Source organism: Nerophis ophidion, linkage group LG14, assembly GCF_033978795.1.
Source record: "Nerophis ophidion isolate RoL-2023_Sa linkage group LG14, RoL_Noph_v1.0, whole genome shotgun sequence".
NCBI lineage: Eukaryota > Metazoa > Chordata > Actinopteri > Syngnathiformes > Syngnathidae > Nerophis > Nerophis ophidion.
In genome coordinates this window covers 5,752,507-5,768,086 of record NC_084624.1, presented here as the reverse complement: position 1 = coordinate 5,768,086, position 15,580 = coordinate 5,752,507, and the positions used below count along the sequence as shown (strand labels likewise).

The 15,580-nt window shown below is 40.6% G+C and overlaps 1 protein-coding gene across 1 annotated transcript in view; it reads left to right on the top strand.

Moving 5' to 3' along the window:
• The first annotated feature begins 768 nt into the window (after positions 1–768).
• LOC133568022 (receptor-type tyrosine-protein phosphatase mu-like) overlaps positions 769–15,580 on the top strand; it is a 610,514-nt gene continuing 595,702 nt past the window's right edge. Inside the window, exon 1 of the mRNA XM_061919713.1 lies at positions 769–1,149. Within this exon, the coding sequence (XP_061775697.1) occupies positions 1,077–1,149 (73 nt within the window). The 5' untranslated portion in view covers positions 769–1,076. The remainder of the gene's footprint in view (positions 1,150–15,580) is intronic.

Sequence of the window (15,580 nt, the reverse complement as noted above, 5' to 3'; positions counted from 1 at the left end):
AATGATGACTATGAGAACCTTGGAGAGGAGGAAAGCAATGGATGTCGAGCGGGTCCAACATGATACTGTGAAAGTTCAATCCATAATGGATCCAACACAGTCGCGAGAGTCCAGTCCAAAGCGGATCCAACACAGCAGCGAGAGTCCCGTTCACAGCGGAGCCAGCAGGAAACCATCCCAAGCGGAGGCGGATCAGCAGCGCAGAGATGTCCCCAGCCGATACACGGGCAAGCAGTACATGGCCACCGGATCGGACCGGACCCCCTCCACAAGGGAGAGTGGGACATAGAAGAAAAAGAAAAGAAACGGCAGATCAACTGGTCTAAAAAGGGAGTCTATTTAAAGGCTAGAGTATACAAATGAGTTTTAAGGTGAGACTTAAATGCTTCTAGAAATCTCATTTCGGCAGGCTTTTAAAGTATTTCTGATTCTGATTCTTTGAATTGTCACCCAAGAGTAAGAATGTTGGCGTTTTAGCTAAAAATATTGAATTAAGATATTTTAATCAAATAGTACATAAACTTCAGCCTGTGTACTTTAAAGTGTTTTTCACCGGTGTTATTCAGTGTGACGTCACACAGCGCACCTGTTTTGTTTTAATTATTTCTACAGGTATGGGTTTCCATTACAAATTAAATAAAGTTAAACTGTATTTTTCTGTATTTGCTTCGGAAAGAAAATGTTAGACAATAAAAAAAAAAAAAAAACTGCCGTTACCTGGCTGGATAGTTGCGGGGAGGGAGGGCTACTCATCTCTCTGCCCTCTCCCGCTCAAAGACGCCCTCTCCCGGCCACACGGCGAGCACACAGCCGCTGCTTCTCTCCGGCGCCACTCCATCCGCGCACATCCAGGACTCACTCGCGGTCCTCCTGCCAGTGTGAACGCCAGCCGGAGACCGAGGAGGAGCAGCTTCCAAGCCCGCGGAAACCCCTCTTCCGCCCCCCACCAAAAAACACACAAGGACAACAGCCACGGAGGCTTTTTCTTTTTTTTCCGCGGGTTCGAGTCCAGAGTGACCGCACCGACCAAGTTGAGCGGAAGAGTTGAGCGAAGAAGCCGCCACGACGCCGTCGACATGGATAAAGTTGTCGGGTGTTGGTTCTCCGCCATCACGCTATTGCTTTCCGCCGGAGGAGAAGTTTTTAAAGGTAAGTGAACGCACCTGAGACGTTCGCGGCTGTGGGAAAAACCAAAACTACTCGTTTGAATTTCAATGGCAACATTACTTTTTTATTTTTTTGCGTTTTTTCTTCTTCCTTGTCCCCGGTGCACCTGACACCTGGGGTGTATTGACAAGTTGAAGGAGTTCAAAAATGTTTGTGTCTAACTTTATCTTGATAAGTTGCTGTCTAATGTGATTAACCTGAAGGGATTCCCGTGTCTGTCTGTCACCTGCTCAATAACACAATTTATCTGCACTGAGAGCAAAGCACCCCTAAAAATAATTTTATAACAATTTGACCATTTTACGCTTTGTCGTGTATGTAAAAAGGAAGACGAAATGTTTGATCTATTTGGTAAAATTATGTTTTAGAACAGTGGACCCATGCAAGCGGCGGTCTTTGGTCCAGGGAAACACATCATGGAAAACTCAATATACAAACGTTTTTAACCTTTAAAAAGGTTTGTATTTTTGGTTAAAATTTAAACACAAATACAAAAATTAGATTTTTTGGGGGGAATTTCCATCCATTTTTTACCGCTTATTCCCTTTTGGGGACGCGGGGGGCGCTGGCGCCTATCTCAGCTGCAATCGGGCAGAAGGCGGTGTAAACCTTGGACAAGTCGTCACCTCATCGCAGGACTTTTTTGGGAAGTTATTATGTGGAATTAATATATATATATATATACACACACACACATATATAAGTGTATGTGTGTGTATATATATACATATATATATATTTATATGTATATGTGCGTGTGTGTGTATATATACATGTGTGTATATATATATATGTGTGTAAATGTGTGTGTGCGTATATATATATATACGCAAACACACACATATATTTATATGTGTATGTGTGTATATATATATATATATACACATATATATGTGTGTATATATGTATGTGTATATATATATGTGTGTGTGTATACATGTGTGTATATATATATATTTATATGTGTATGTGTGTATATATATATATATATATATATACACATATATATATGTGTGTATATATGTATGTGTATATATATATGTGTGTGTGTATACATGTGTGTGTGTATATATATATATATATATATATATATATATATATATATATATATATGTATGTGTGTATATATATGTGTGTAAATGTGTGTGTGTTTATATATATGTATATATCTGTGTGTATATATACAGTATATATGTATATATATATTTGTATGTGTCTATATATGTGTATATATGTATATATATATGTATATATATATTTATATATGTCTATATATGTTATATATGTGTGTATATAAGTGTATGTATGTGTATACATATGTGTGTATGTATATATGAGATTTTCTTTACTTAATAGTGGAATTGAAAGTACATTTGTGTGTATGTGTGTATATATATATGTGTGTAAATGTGTGTGTGTGTGTGTGTGTATGTATATATATATATATATATATATATATATATATATATATACATATATATGTGTGTGTGTGTGTGTGCGTGCGTGTGTGTGTGTATATGTATATATATATTTGTATGTGTCTATATATGTGTATATATGTATATATGTGTATATATATATTTGTATGTGTCTATATATGTATGTGTGTATATAAGTGTATGCATGTGCATACACATGTGTGTATATATGTGTGTATGTATGTGTGTATGTATATATGAGATTTTCTTTACTTAATAGTGGAATTGAAAGTACATTTGTGTGTGTGTGTGTGTGTGTGTATATATATATATATATATATACGTGTGTGTATGTGTGTATATATGTGTGTAAATGTGTGTACGTGTATGTATATATATATATATATATATATATATATATATATATATATATATATATATATATATATATATATATATGTGTATGTGTGTATATATATGTGTGTAAATGTGTGTGTGTGTATATATATATATATATATATATATATGTATGTGTGTGTGTGTGTGTATATGTATATATATATTTGTATGTCTATATATGTGTATATATGTATATATGTGTATATATATATATATTTGTATGTGTCTATATATGTATATATATGTATGTGTGTATATAAGTGTATGCATGTGTATACATATGTGTGTATATATGTGTGTATGTATGTGTGTATGTATATATGAGATTTTCTTTACTTAATAGTGGAATTGAAAGTACATTTGTGTGTGTGTGTGTGTGTGTGTGTATATATATATATACATATATATATATACATATACATATATACTGAAAAACAGGCTTTCATTGTCATTTTCTTTTTTTGAATGTAACAGTAACCCTTGAGTCAATGTTGGCTCTCTTGGCTGCTAAAATAATGAGCATAATTAGGAAACAGGCAAGCAAAATTCAACCTAAATTGTGGGAGCAGTTACTCAAATATACTTGTTCCGTCATTTTAAAGATGTTTGGTTGAGTTTGAGTTTATTTGGAACATGCATGCATACAACATAAAACATCACAATTTCCAGTTTCTCTATTCAAGATGTTTGAAAAGGAGTCGGAAGAAGCAGAGCTTATTTAATCCTACCCCGTTTCCTTAACATGGCGGTTGCTAAAACTTTTGTTCACTTCCTGTTCTCATTTTATTCACAATATATCCCATTTCCATTTTGTGGCTTCCATCCGATGACTGGATTTTCGGCACCGGCACAAGATTGGGCAGCAAAATGGAGGATAAAAACACGCTGTTGTCATCTTCTCTTTGGAACTCTTGCACCGATGGGCAGTCAATGGTCATTTTGTGTAATAGTTTTATGTGATATATTGCTTTTTTATTTATTTATTTATTTATTAGCGAGATCCGGACTGCACTAGTGGTCGGGCAGCGTTGCTCAAGAGAAATTCATGTGTATTTTGAGGTGTTTCTGACTAATTTAGATGATTAATCCTGTCAGTCTGCAAGCCTCACTCAAACACGAGCACCACTCTGATTAATAACATTGAGATAATATTGATTTTTGGTTGAAAATCATGTACAGTGACATAGTGCATTGCCAGACTGGGGGGGTGGGGGAGTCCCTGCAGGGCTCATATTGGCATTAGAGCACATTAGTCACTTTTCCAGCTGATGAGCACTAATGGATGTACGATGACATCGATCCGACTGCTTTTAAAACATCTCCCAGCCGATATTATGGACTGTTTTGGTTTTTTTTTTTTTTTTCCCAGCTGGAATTGGAAGTTGACAGACTGATTTGACGCCAAGCTACCGGTGCGCTCCCGCATCCGTCCTGCTGGGGGCAGTGTGGCACACACATGCAGTTCAACAGCAGCTGATGGAGAAGATGCACTGTTGGGAACTTTGTGTCCTTCTAAATCAGTCATATCATTTTACAAAACATTTTTCAGCCACTTTTTGCAACACGTAGGTCAATAAATGTGCCTCATCTCCCACTTTAGTGGGGGCGAGGTGAGAAAGAGACACCCAACCCCCCCCGTCCCCCGAGCAAAGACTATCCACAGTCCTTTTTATGTGAGCTTGAGCACTCGCCCGCTGGCAAGTGGAGGACTGTGAGATTTATTGGAGTGGGCTTCACAGCAGGGGTCCCGCCGGTGCAGGAACCATCGATAAACCATCGATAAACGCCCTCCTAATTGTAACTTAGATATTGAGTTTCACTATGTAAAAGCGCTTTGAGTCACTAGAGAAAAGCGCTATATAAATATAATTCACTTCACTTCACTTCACTAATTGCACAAGCGTGCGTGTGTGTGTGTGTGTGTGTGCGTGTTTAAATATGCAAACCAGGAAGAAATCAATTGGATGTGTTTCACTTTTCCTCAGCGAGGTGACGGATTAGGTGGAGAGAGTGTTTGCTATGTAGCGTACGTGCTAACAGCTCATGTGCTAATCAGATCACGCAGGTAGTGTTGGTCAATTTGTCTCCCCGCCCGTCTTCCACCCGCAACCGGCACCGCCAGCGCCCCCCTCTCCCACACACACACACACACACACCTGGTGAGGCTCGGTTTGATCTCTGAGAAAATCCAAGGTGGAAGTTTTTAAAAAATGTATGCATCACCTCAGCCCGGATTTCTACTGGATGCGTAACGGCTGCGGAATAGCGCCGCCGCAGAGACCATTTTTTTTTCTGTTTTCATTCTTGTCAATGTGATGACCCCGCTATCAAGTTACGCAACTGGTTACTTTTTTTTCGAGGAAGCTGTTAAATTCGACAAAACACCGTCATTTCGGTGCAGAGTTTCTATTTTGCCTGTTGATCAGTTTAGCTAATATCTGCTTGTGTGGAACAGGAATTACATCCATTTCCATCCATTTTCTACCGCTTACTCCCTTTTTGGGGTCGCGGGGGGCGCTGGCGCCTATCTCAGCTACAATCGGGCGGAAGGCGGGGTACACCCTGGACAAGTCGCCACCTCATCACAGGGCCAACACAGACCTCCGAATTCGGGAGATTTGGCGGGGTTGAGGTGGGCGGGGTTTGGTGGTAGCGGCCCAGAAGAGTTAGTGCTGCAAGGGGTTCTGGGTATTAGTTCTGTTGTGTTGATGTTGATGTGTTTTTCATTCTTGGCCGTGTAAACAACTTTAACACTGTTGCAAATATACGCCACACTGTGAACCCACACCAAACAAGAATGACAAAACACATTTCGGGAGAACATCCGCACCGTAACACAACATCAACGGAACAGAACAAATACCCAGAATCCCTTGTAGCACTAACTCTTCCGGGACGCTACAATATACACCCCTGCTACCACCAAACCCCGCCAAATCTCCCGAATTCGGAGGTCTCAAGTTTGGCAAGTATGGCCCAGGTTGTACCCCGCCTTCCACCCGTGTGCAGCTGGGATAGGCTCCAGCACCCGGCTCGACCCCTAAAGAGACAAGCGGTAAAAAATGGATGGATGAATACTTTTGAAATGAAAAACGGATCGTATTTTACCCGTCTGCCTCACAATACAGAGGTCCTGAGTAGTCCTGGGTTCAATCCCGGGCTCGGGATCTTTCTGTGTGGAATTTGCATGTTCTCCCCCGTGACTGCGTGGGTTCCCTCCGGGTACTCCGGCTTCCTCCCACTTCCAAAGACATGCACCTGGGGATAGGCCCCTCCCACGTCCAAAGACAAGCACCTGGGGATAGGTTGATTGGCAACACCAAAGGGTCCCTAGTTTGTGAAAGTGAGTGTGAATGTTGTCTGTTTATCTGTGTTGGCCCTGCGATGAGGTGGCGACTTGTCCAGGGTGTACCCGCCTTCAGCCCGATTGTAGCTGAGATAGGCTCCAGCGCTCCCCGCGACCCTGAAGGGAATAACGGTAGAGAATGGATGGATGGATAGTTGGAAATAGCCTAATTGCCAGGGAGAGACCTGAAGTCAACTTGTCAATAGTTTTCAGTTGTAATTTCACCTCGTTAGCAGAAATGAATGAGGACAGGCTGTAGGTCCAAAATCAAAGAATCATATTACAGGCATATCCTTGACAGCTATTTGGGATCCTTGGGTAAATACAGGCTGATTCTGGGGAGTGGTTAGCCGGAGTCGAATGTGTGTTTGTAAATCCTTCCTCACGGTCCACCCTCCATGTTTGTCTCCCAATGCCCTAGGACAGGGGTCTGCAACCCACGGCTCTTACATGCCACCAGCCTGGCTCCCTTTGGCTTTTAAAACATGTAAATAAATAATGGCTATTTAATTTTTATTTATTTAGTTAGTCTATTCCACGGGTGCCCATTACGTCGATCGCGAGCTACCAGTCGACCGCGGGGGGTGTGTCAGTCGATCTCCAGCCGGGCTTTTAAAAAAAAATAGACCTAAAATTTAGTGATCATCAATCTTCACCAAGACGTCACTTAAATGACATTCACGGTACCGGAGGGTCTTGTGAGATGACGCTGGCTGCTGCAAGATCATTATTATGAAAATATGACCGAGAGGAAGGCGAGAAACACTTTTTATTTCAACAGACTCTCGCGCCGTACCTTCCGTCAAAACTCTAAAGGCCGACTGCACATTTCCTATCTTCACAATAAAAGCCCTGCTTCATGCTGCCTGCGCTAACTAAATACAGAGTCTCGGAAAACTGGCGTGCACAAGCGATCCCTCAGAAAGCTGGCGTGCACATCACTTGTGCACGCCACCTTTCCCAGACTCTTATTTTGTTAGCGCAGGCAGCATGAAGCAGGGCTTTTATTGTGAAGATAGGAAATGTGCAGTCGGCCTTTAGAGTTTTGACGGAAGGGACGGCGCGAAAGTCTGCTGAAATAAAAAGTGTTTCTCCCCTTCCTCTCTGTCATTTTTTCATAATAATGAACTGGCAGCAGCCAGCGTCATCTCACAAGACCCTCGGGTGCCGTGAATGTCAATCAAGCAAGCTACGGAATTTGCCGCCAATGTTTTTCTTGTAAAGTGTATGGAAGCTGGATGAATTAGATGCCAAAAAGCAACCACTTTCATGTGGTATTGTACAGAAAGGACAACTTTTTTTCTCCTCCATTTGAAAATGTGGGCGTTATCATCATTACTGTCTGATTCCAATCAATGCAAGTCATCAGAATCAGGTAATACACCAACTTATATTCTTGTCTTTGTGAAAGAAAGACATCTATATGTGTTACACATGCTTGTATTATCATTAAACACATTTAACTTGTTTACAAAAATGTCTCTTTCATAAATAAATAAATATAAATGATATATATAAATGAGGTAGATCCCCTTGAGTTGGTCAATTGAAAAGTAGCTCGCCTGCAGAAAAAGTGTGGGCACCCCTGGTCTATTCTAATGTAGCCGTTTTTATTTTAGAGTTTGGTATCTTGCAATATTTTGTCTATCGAAATGTACGTAACACACCTGATGCATCGTCTTTTGCTGCCAAGCAATTGCTTTGTTTTTAGTAGTGAACCCCCAGTAAATTAGCAATGGACAAATCAAAAAGGGAAACATCTCTGATGAAAATAAAACATTTAATGCTGGGGTGCCCACACTTTTTCTGCAGGCGAGCTACTTTTCAATTGACCAACTCGAGGGGATCTACCTCATTTATATATATCATTTATATTTATTTATTTATGAAAGAGACATTTTTGTAAACAAGTTAAATGTGTTTAATGATAATACAAGCATGTGTAACACATATAGATGTCTTTCTTTCACAAAGACAAGAATATAAGTTGGTGTATTACCTGATTCTGATGACTTGCATTGATTGGAATCAGGCAGTAATGATGATAACGCCCACATTTTCAAATGGAGGAGAAAAAAAAGTTGTCCTTTCTGTACAATACCACATGAAAGTGGTTGGTTTTTGGCATCTAATTCATCCAGCTTCCATAGACTTTACAAGAAAAACATTGGCGGCAAATTCCGTAGCTTGCTTGATTGACATTCACGGCACCCGAGGGTCTTGTGAGATGACGCTGGCTGCTGCCAGTTCATTATTATGAAAAAATGACAGAGAGGAAGGCGAGAAACACTTTTTGTTTCAACAGACTTTCGCGCCGTCCCTTCCGTCAAAACTCTAAAGGCCGACTGCACATTTCCTATCTTCACAATAAAAGCCCTGCTTCATGCTGCCTGCGCTAACAAAATAAGAGTCTCGGAAAGCTGCCGTGCACAAGTGATGTGCACGCCAGCTTTCTGAGGGATCGCTTGTGCACGCCAGTTTTCCGAGACTCTGTATTTAGTTAGCGCAGGCAGCATGAAGCAGGGCTTTTATTGTGAAGATAGGAAATGTGCAGTCGGCCTTTAGAGTTTTGACGGAAGGTACGGCGCGAGAGTCTGTTGAAATAAAAAGTGTTTCTCGCCTTCCTCTCTGTCATTTTTTAATAATAATGATCTTGCAGCAGCCAGCGTCATCTCACAAGACCCTCCGGTACCGTGAATGTCATTTAAGTGACGTCTTGGTGAAGATTGATGATCACTAATTTTTAGGTCTATTTTTTTTAAAGCCTGGCAGGAGATGGACTGACACACCCCCTGCGGTCGACTGGTAGCTCGCGATCGACGTAATGGGCACCCCTGATTTAATGCTACATGGACAGTTTCATTTGTGTTTACTGTTGACAAGGTTGGGAGAAAATAGCAAACAACAAAATAAATCTAATGTGGAAATACATTTCCGGAACAAACAAACAGTATTTGTGGAAAAATACCCCCAAGCTGGAGATGACCGAAAAAGAGCAGTTTCGGAACTGCTGCGGAAAGCTGATCAGAGCAAAAATACTTGCTATGTCATATTCTGTCTCGTGTTGGATTTCAGAAATACTATAAATGTAGGGGTGTAACGGTACATGTATTTGTATTGAACCGTTTCGGTCCGGTGCGGAGGTGTACCGAACGAGTTTCCACACGAACATATGAAGTAGTCGCCTAAGCTAAAGTCTTAACAAGCTGCTGTCCTTTCTGCCTCTGTCTCCTACACAGCACCTAGCATTGTTCCACCCACACAACCATCTGATTGGTTACAGCCAATCAGCAGTGCGTATTCAGCGCGGTAACAACCAATCAGCAGTGCGTATTCAGAGCGCATGTAGTCAGCGCTTCAGCGTCGAGCAGAAAGGTGTTTAGCAGGTGAGCATAACGCTGCGTACTCTCCCCAAATGATGATAAACACCTCCCAGTCAACTACTAGTATCATCACTATGAGCCCGTTGACGTTCTAGAAACAAACTCAGCTCACTAGCAGTCCTGGCTTGAGGTGAAGGCTAATTAGCTTTTAGCGTAACATTAGCTCATTGTGCGGTGTGTGTGTGTGTTACGGACAGTGTTGATTGAGCTGTGTTGAAGTCGCAAAAAAGGACTTGATCTTAAATGAAGAGTTTCTGTCTCTGATAGTTGATATAATAATATAAGTGCATCATTAAGCCTACATGAACTCCATGGTGTTCAGGGATGAATAGTCTCTCCTATTGCTATTGTACAATTTTTTTCAGCCATAGTTACATTAATTAATAGTAATGTAGCATTCTAGTTTTGAATGGCAGGGTCCCTGCTATCACATGTTGATACAAATATGACATTTACATAATAAAAATCAACTACAGCAGGGGTAGGGAACCTATGGCTCTAGAGCCAGATGTGGCTCTTTTGATGACTGCACCTGGCTCTCAGATAAATCTTAGCTGACATTGCTTAACACGATAAGTAATGAATAATTTCTGCTGGTAGTCACAGTGTCAGAAACAACGTTCAAAATATAAAACATTCTCATGCATTTTAATCCATCCATCTGGTTTCTACCGCACCTGTTCAAGAACTCACATTAATGGTAAGAAGTCTTTTATTTATTGTTGGTTCGCTTCAGAATAACAGTGTTATTAAAAAGAATAATAGACTTATTTTATTTTACTCTAAAAATGATTAGATAACAAGGCCCAGGTGGGCCATCTACGCACCTTTTGCTGCAGGCCCGCAGGCCACGCCCCCTCCATAGTTAGCTTCAGAATAACAATGTTATTACAAAGAATAAGAGATTTATTATGCTCTAGAAATGTTGGTCTTACTTAAAAATGCACGCATTTAGTTGTGTTCAGTCTTAAAAAAAATATTATATGGCTCTCACGGAAGTACTTTTTAAGATATTTGGCTTTTATGACTCTCTCAGCCAAAAAGGTTCCCCACCCCTGATCTACAGGCTTCCCAAATGCTGTAATAAATTAATCATGATGAGTGGACTCGAAACTGTTTAATGTTGCACTTTTTATATGTAAAATAAAAGTTTTATCATTTTATTTAATCTAAGCAACAACTTGGGGCAGTTTAATGTTGATTAACGTGCGCAGAATTATGATAGTGTTCCCAATGTTAAAAGGATAAAGCCATTGTTTACAAATTTGGTAAATAAATAACCCCAAAATTTATATTTTGTTGTTTTCTTACTGTACCGAAAATGAACAGAACCGTGACCTCTAAACCGAGGTACGTACCGAACCGAAATTTTTGTGTACCGTTACACCCCTACTTAAATGTAACAAACTAATAAATAGTGTTATTGTCATTTTGCTCAAACAGAGTTTGCGGCTCTAGGTCGGTTAACTTTGGCGGGAAATGGGCTCAAAATGGCTCTTTGTATGCTGAAGGTCGCCGACCCCCTGCACTAGGATGTGCCGAGACAACAATAATTCAAATTCATTTGTTGTTTTTCCCCAACGTGGTGACGGCAGCCTTTCTAATCCCCCACAACCTAGGCCTCTGTCGTCAGGCAAAACTTCAACGTTCAAACTTCCACCCCGTGAGACTTCTCCTCATTTTGGCAAGCATTGCCCTCGTTTTGCTTTCTCTTTTTGCCTTTTGTGGCTTTAAACCGTGAAGTAGACTGACTCCCATTCTGAGCAGTCACCAGGCATTTTTCATTTATCCACATTTTTTATTACATATCGACATCATTTTTTTTTTACGTTTTATGGAGTCTGGCTTCTTTTTAGAGGTGGGCAATCAACATCGGACAGATGAAGAATAATGAGCCGATATGAAGAATAATGATACTACCGTTTTTTTCGGACTATAAGTCGCTCCGGAGTATACGTCCCACCGGCTGAAAACACACAATAAAGAAGGGAAAAAACATATATACGCCACACTGGAGTATAAGTCGCATTTTTGGGGGAAATTTATTTGATAAAACCCAACACAAAAAATAGACGTTTGAAAGGAAATTTAAAAATAAATAAAGAATAGTGAACAACAGGCTGAATAAGTGTACGTTATATGAGGCATAAATAACCAACTGAGAACGTACCTGGTATGTTAACCTAACATATTATGGTAAGAGTCATTCAAATACGGCGGAAGGCGGCGTACACTTTGGACAAGTCGCCACCTCATTGCAGAACATTCATATTATTATTAGTCTCCCAACACGCTCTGGCGAAAGATTTTACGCCTTTTATTTGGACTTTCCCTGATTACATGGCAACAGCTGTTTCTAAGGGACGGGGGGTCGTAAACAGCCATCGCCTTCCGCCATCCTAGTCACTGCCGTTGTGTCCTTGGGCAAGGCACTTTTACCCACCTGCTCTCAGTGCCACACACATTGCTTTAAATGTAACTTAGATATTGGGTTTCACTATGTGAAGTGCTTTGAGTCACTAGAGAAAAAGCGTTATATAAATATAATTTACTTCACTTCACATTATCATGATATAAAATTGCCGCTTATTTTTATCCATATCGCACAGCACTAACTACAATGGTCGGATAAAATACTGATAATCATAATATCCTGAAGCCAAGTATTACAACAGGTGAATCAAGTTGTATATACCGTATTTCCTTGCATTGCCGCCGGGTATATAGTATGCACCTGTCTAGAATTACTGCCGGGTCAAACTCCTTTCGCAAAATAATTAGCGCATGCTTCGCATTACCGCCGGCTCAGGATTAACGCCGGGTCAAACTCGTTTCGCACAATATTATTTTTATTAGCGCATGTCTAGAATTTCCACCGGGTCAAACTCGTCACGTCACGTGTGACACTTCACCTGTCATCATTTTCAAAATGGAGGAGGCTGATTTTAATAATTTTAAATCGCATAAAGGGAAGACGATTAAGAGCTATTCAGTAGGATTTAGGGTCCGAGCTATTGAATATGCTAAAAAGAACAGCTATGTTTTATTAATATACCGTAGCTGCGTGTGTCAAATATGAGTCATTAAATGACTCCAGCCTCCTGGTGGTAGAGGGCGCTAGTGATCCTTCCTGCGACAACTCGGCTGCAGAAGAAGTGACAACAAGCAGCGATCGTTTATTTTTTTTCCTCTCGCTTGCACTTTTAACATGGAAGATTACATATCTAAAATAAAACAGCTTTCTAAAATGGACTTTCAATCGAAGCAGGAGGTAGTAAAGGAAGATCTCCATCGAGACAGAGAGACTTTTAAAACTGAAGAAAAATAAGGAAGACTTCTATAAACAAGTTATCAATGCTTTTGATTAGAAGGAGCTGCGCATGGACTTCATTTATAAGTAAAGGTATGACCATAATAACGTTTTTTTAATTAAATGTGCTTTTCATGATGGTATTCTTACATCACACTGAAATTTAAAAGCGCAGGCCTAAATTTACCGCATGCCTTTTGGTAAGCGCCGGAGTGAGAAGAGGTTTTAAAATAATTAGCACATGCTAATTATTTATGCGCTTGTGGTCTGCATACCTTGTAATGGTGTTTTTTTTTTTTTGGTCAAAATGTTGCATAGATTATGTTTTACAGAAGATCTTCAAGCCGCTTTCTGAGCGTCTCTGCAAGAGGTAACGTTTTATGGCCGGTCTTATTTCGGTGGCTCCACTTCCAACAGCGACTACTCCCTGTCACACGCACATTTTCAGGACTTATTGGGGTACCAAATACACGTCAGCAGTTACCAAAGGGTAAGAATAGTTGGATTTGCATAATATTGCAACTAGGGCTAGGCGATATGGCCTTTTTTTAATATCATGATATTTTTAGGCCATGATATATATCTCGTTATTGTGCCTTAGCTTAGAATTAACGCTTGATGCATATAATCACACCGGTATGATGATTCTGTGTGTCTACATTAAAACAGACATTTTAAAACAAACTACAAGTGCACTTTGGTTAGCCTAGCTAACTTGGCAGTAAGAGGATATATGGGCTTTTTGTTCTTCCACCATAGAAGTGGGTCAAAATCTAGTTTTTAATGCAATACAGCAACCCCCTGCGGTAGAAAATGGATGAATGGATGGTCTTAAATCTGCTGCTATAAAAAACATTTGTTATTGCTTCAGCCCTGCCGGACTTGAATGCGGTGGTGACGCTTCAAAGGAGTTATCATGTTTGACGTGTTGGCTGAAGCGCAACAATGTCGGCAAACCTCCGTCCTCCATTGTTGCATCGCACTGCGCAGCCAAAGTGTTTTGAAACGGGAGATGTTAACGAGGCAGGAGGGGCTTCCAGCTCTGGTTTGCGGTGCGCTACCTAATAAGCCCGTGTGGAAACTCGTTCGGTACACCTCCGAACCGAACTGAAACCCCCGTACCGAAACGGTTCAATACAAATACACGTACCGTTACACCCCTAGTATATATCGGTATCGGTTGATATCGGAATCGGTAATTAAAGGGGAACATTATCACCAGACCTATGCAAGCGTCAATATATACCTTGATGTTGCAGGAAAAAGACCATATATTTTTTTAACCGATTTCCGAAATCTAAATGGGTGAATTTTGGCGAATTAAACGCCTTTCTGTTTATCGCGCTGGAAGCGATGACGTCAGAATGTGACGTCGCCGAGGTAACACAGCCACCATTTTCATTTTCAACACATTACAAACACCGGGTCTCAGCTCTGTTATTTTCCGTTTTTTTGACTATTTTTTGGAACCTTGGAGACATCATGCCTCGTCGGTGTGTTGTCGGAGGGTGTAACAACACTAACAGGGAGGGATTCAAGTTGCAACACTGGCCCGAAGATGCCAAAGTGTCTGCCGCCAGACCCCCATTGAATGTGCCAGAGTGTCTCCACATTTGACCGGCGATGCTAAAGCAGACATGGCACAGAGATGTATGGATAACCTGTAGATGCATTTGCAACGATAGTCAACGAAATCACAAAGGTGAGTTTTGTTGATGTTGACTGCCAGCTAATCGATGCTAACATGCTACGCTAATCGATGCTAACATTCTATTTACCAGCGGTGCTAAAGCAGACATGGCACAGAGATGTATGGATAACCTGCAGATGCATTTGCAACTATATTACGTTTCCTTCCACCCACATTTAATGCGAAACAAACACTTACCAATCGACGATTTAAGTTGCTCCAGTGTCAAAAGATGCGAAAGTCCTGATCGTTTGGTCCGCACATTTTACCGGCGATGCTAACGCAGCTATTTCGGCCATGCTATGGCTATGAATAGCGTCAATAGCTATCCGCTCAATAGCTTCAGTTTCTTCTTCAATACTTTCATAATCCAACCATCTGTTTCAATACATGCGTAATCTGTTGAATCGCTTAAGTCGCTGAAATCCGAGTTTGAATCCGAGCTAATGTCGCTATATCTTGCTGTGGTATTCCCATTGTTTGTTTACATTGGCAGCACTGTGTGACGTCACAGGGAAATGGATAGTGATTTCGAAGATAGCGAAAGTAAGGCACTTTAAAGCTTTATTTAGGGATATTCCGAGACCGGTAAAATTTTGAAAAAAAACTTCAAAAAATACAACAAGCCACTGGGAACTGTTTTTTATTGTTTTTAACCCTTTTGAAATTGTGATAATGTTCCCCTTTAAGAGTTGGACTGTATCGGCAAAAAAGCCATTATCGGACATCTCTAGTTCTAACCGCTCCTTCTGTTGGCTGCTGCTAATTATACCAATACACTTTCTCTTTTGTTGTTGTTATAAATAAGATATGGATCACATGATTGTACCAAACCATGACGCCTAGCCCCAGTACCATTGCTCCCTA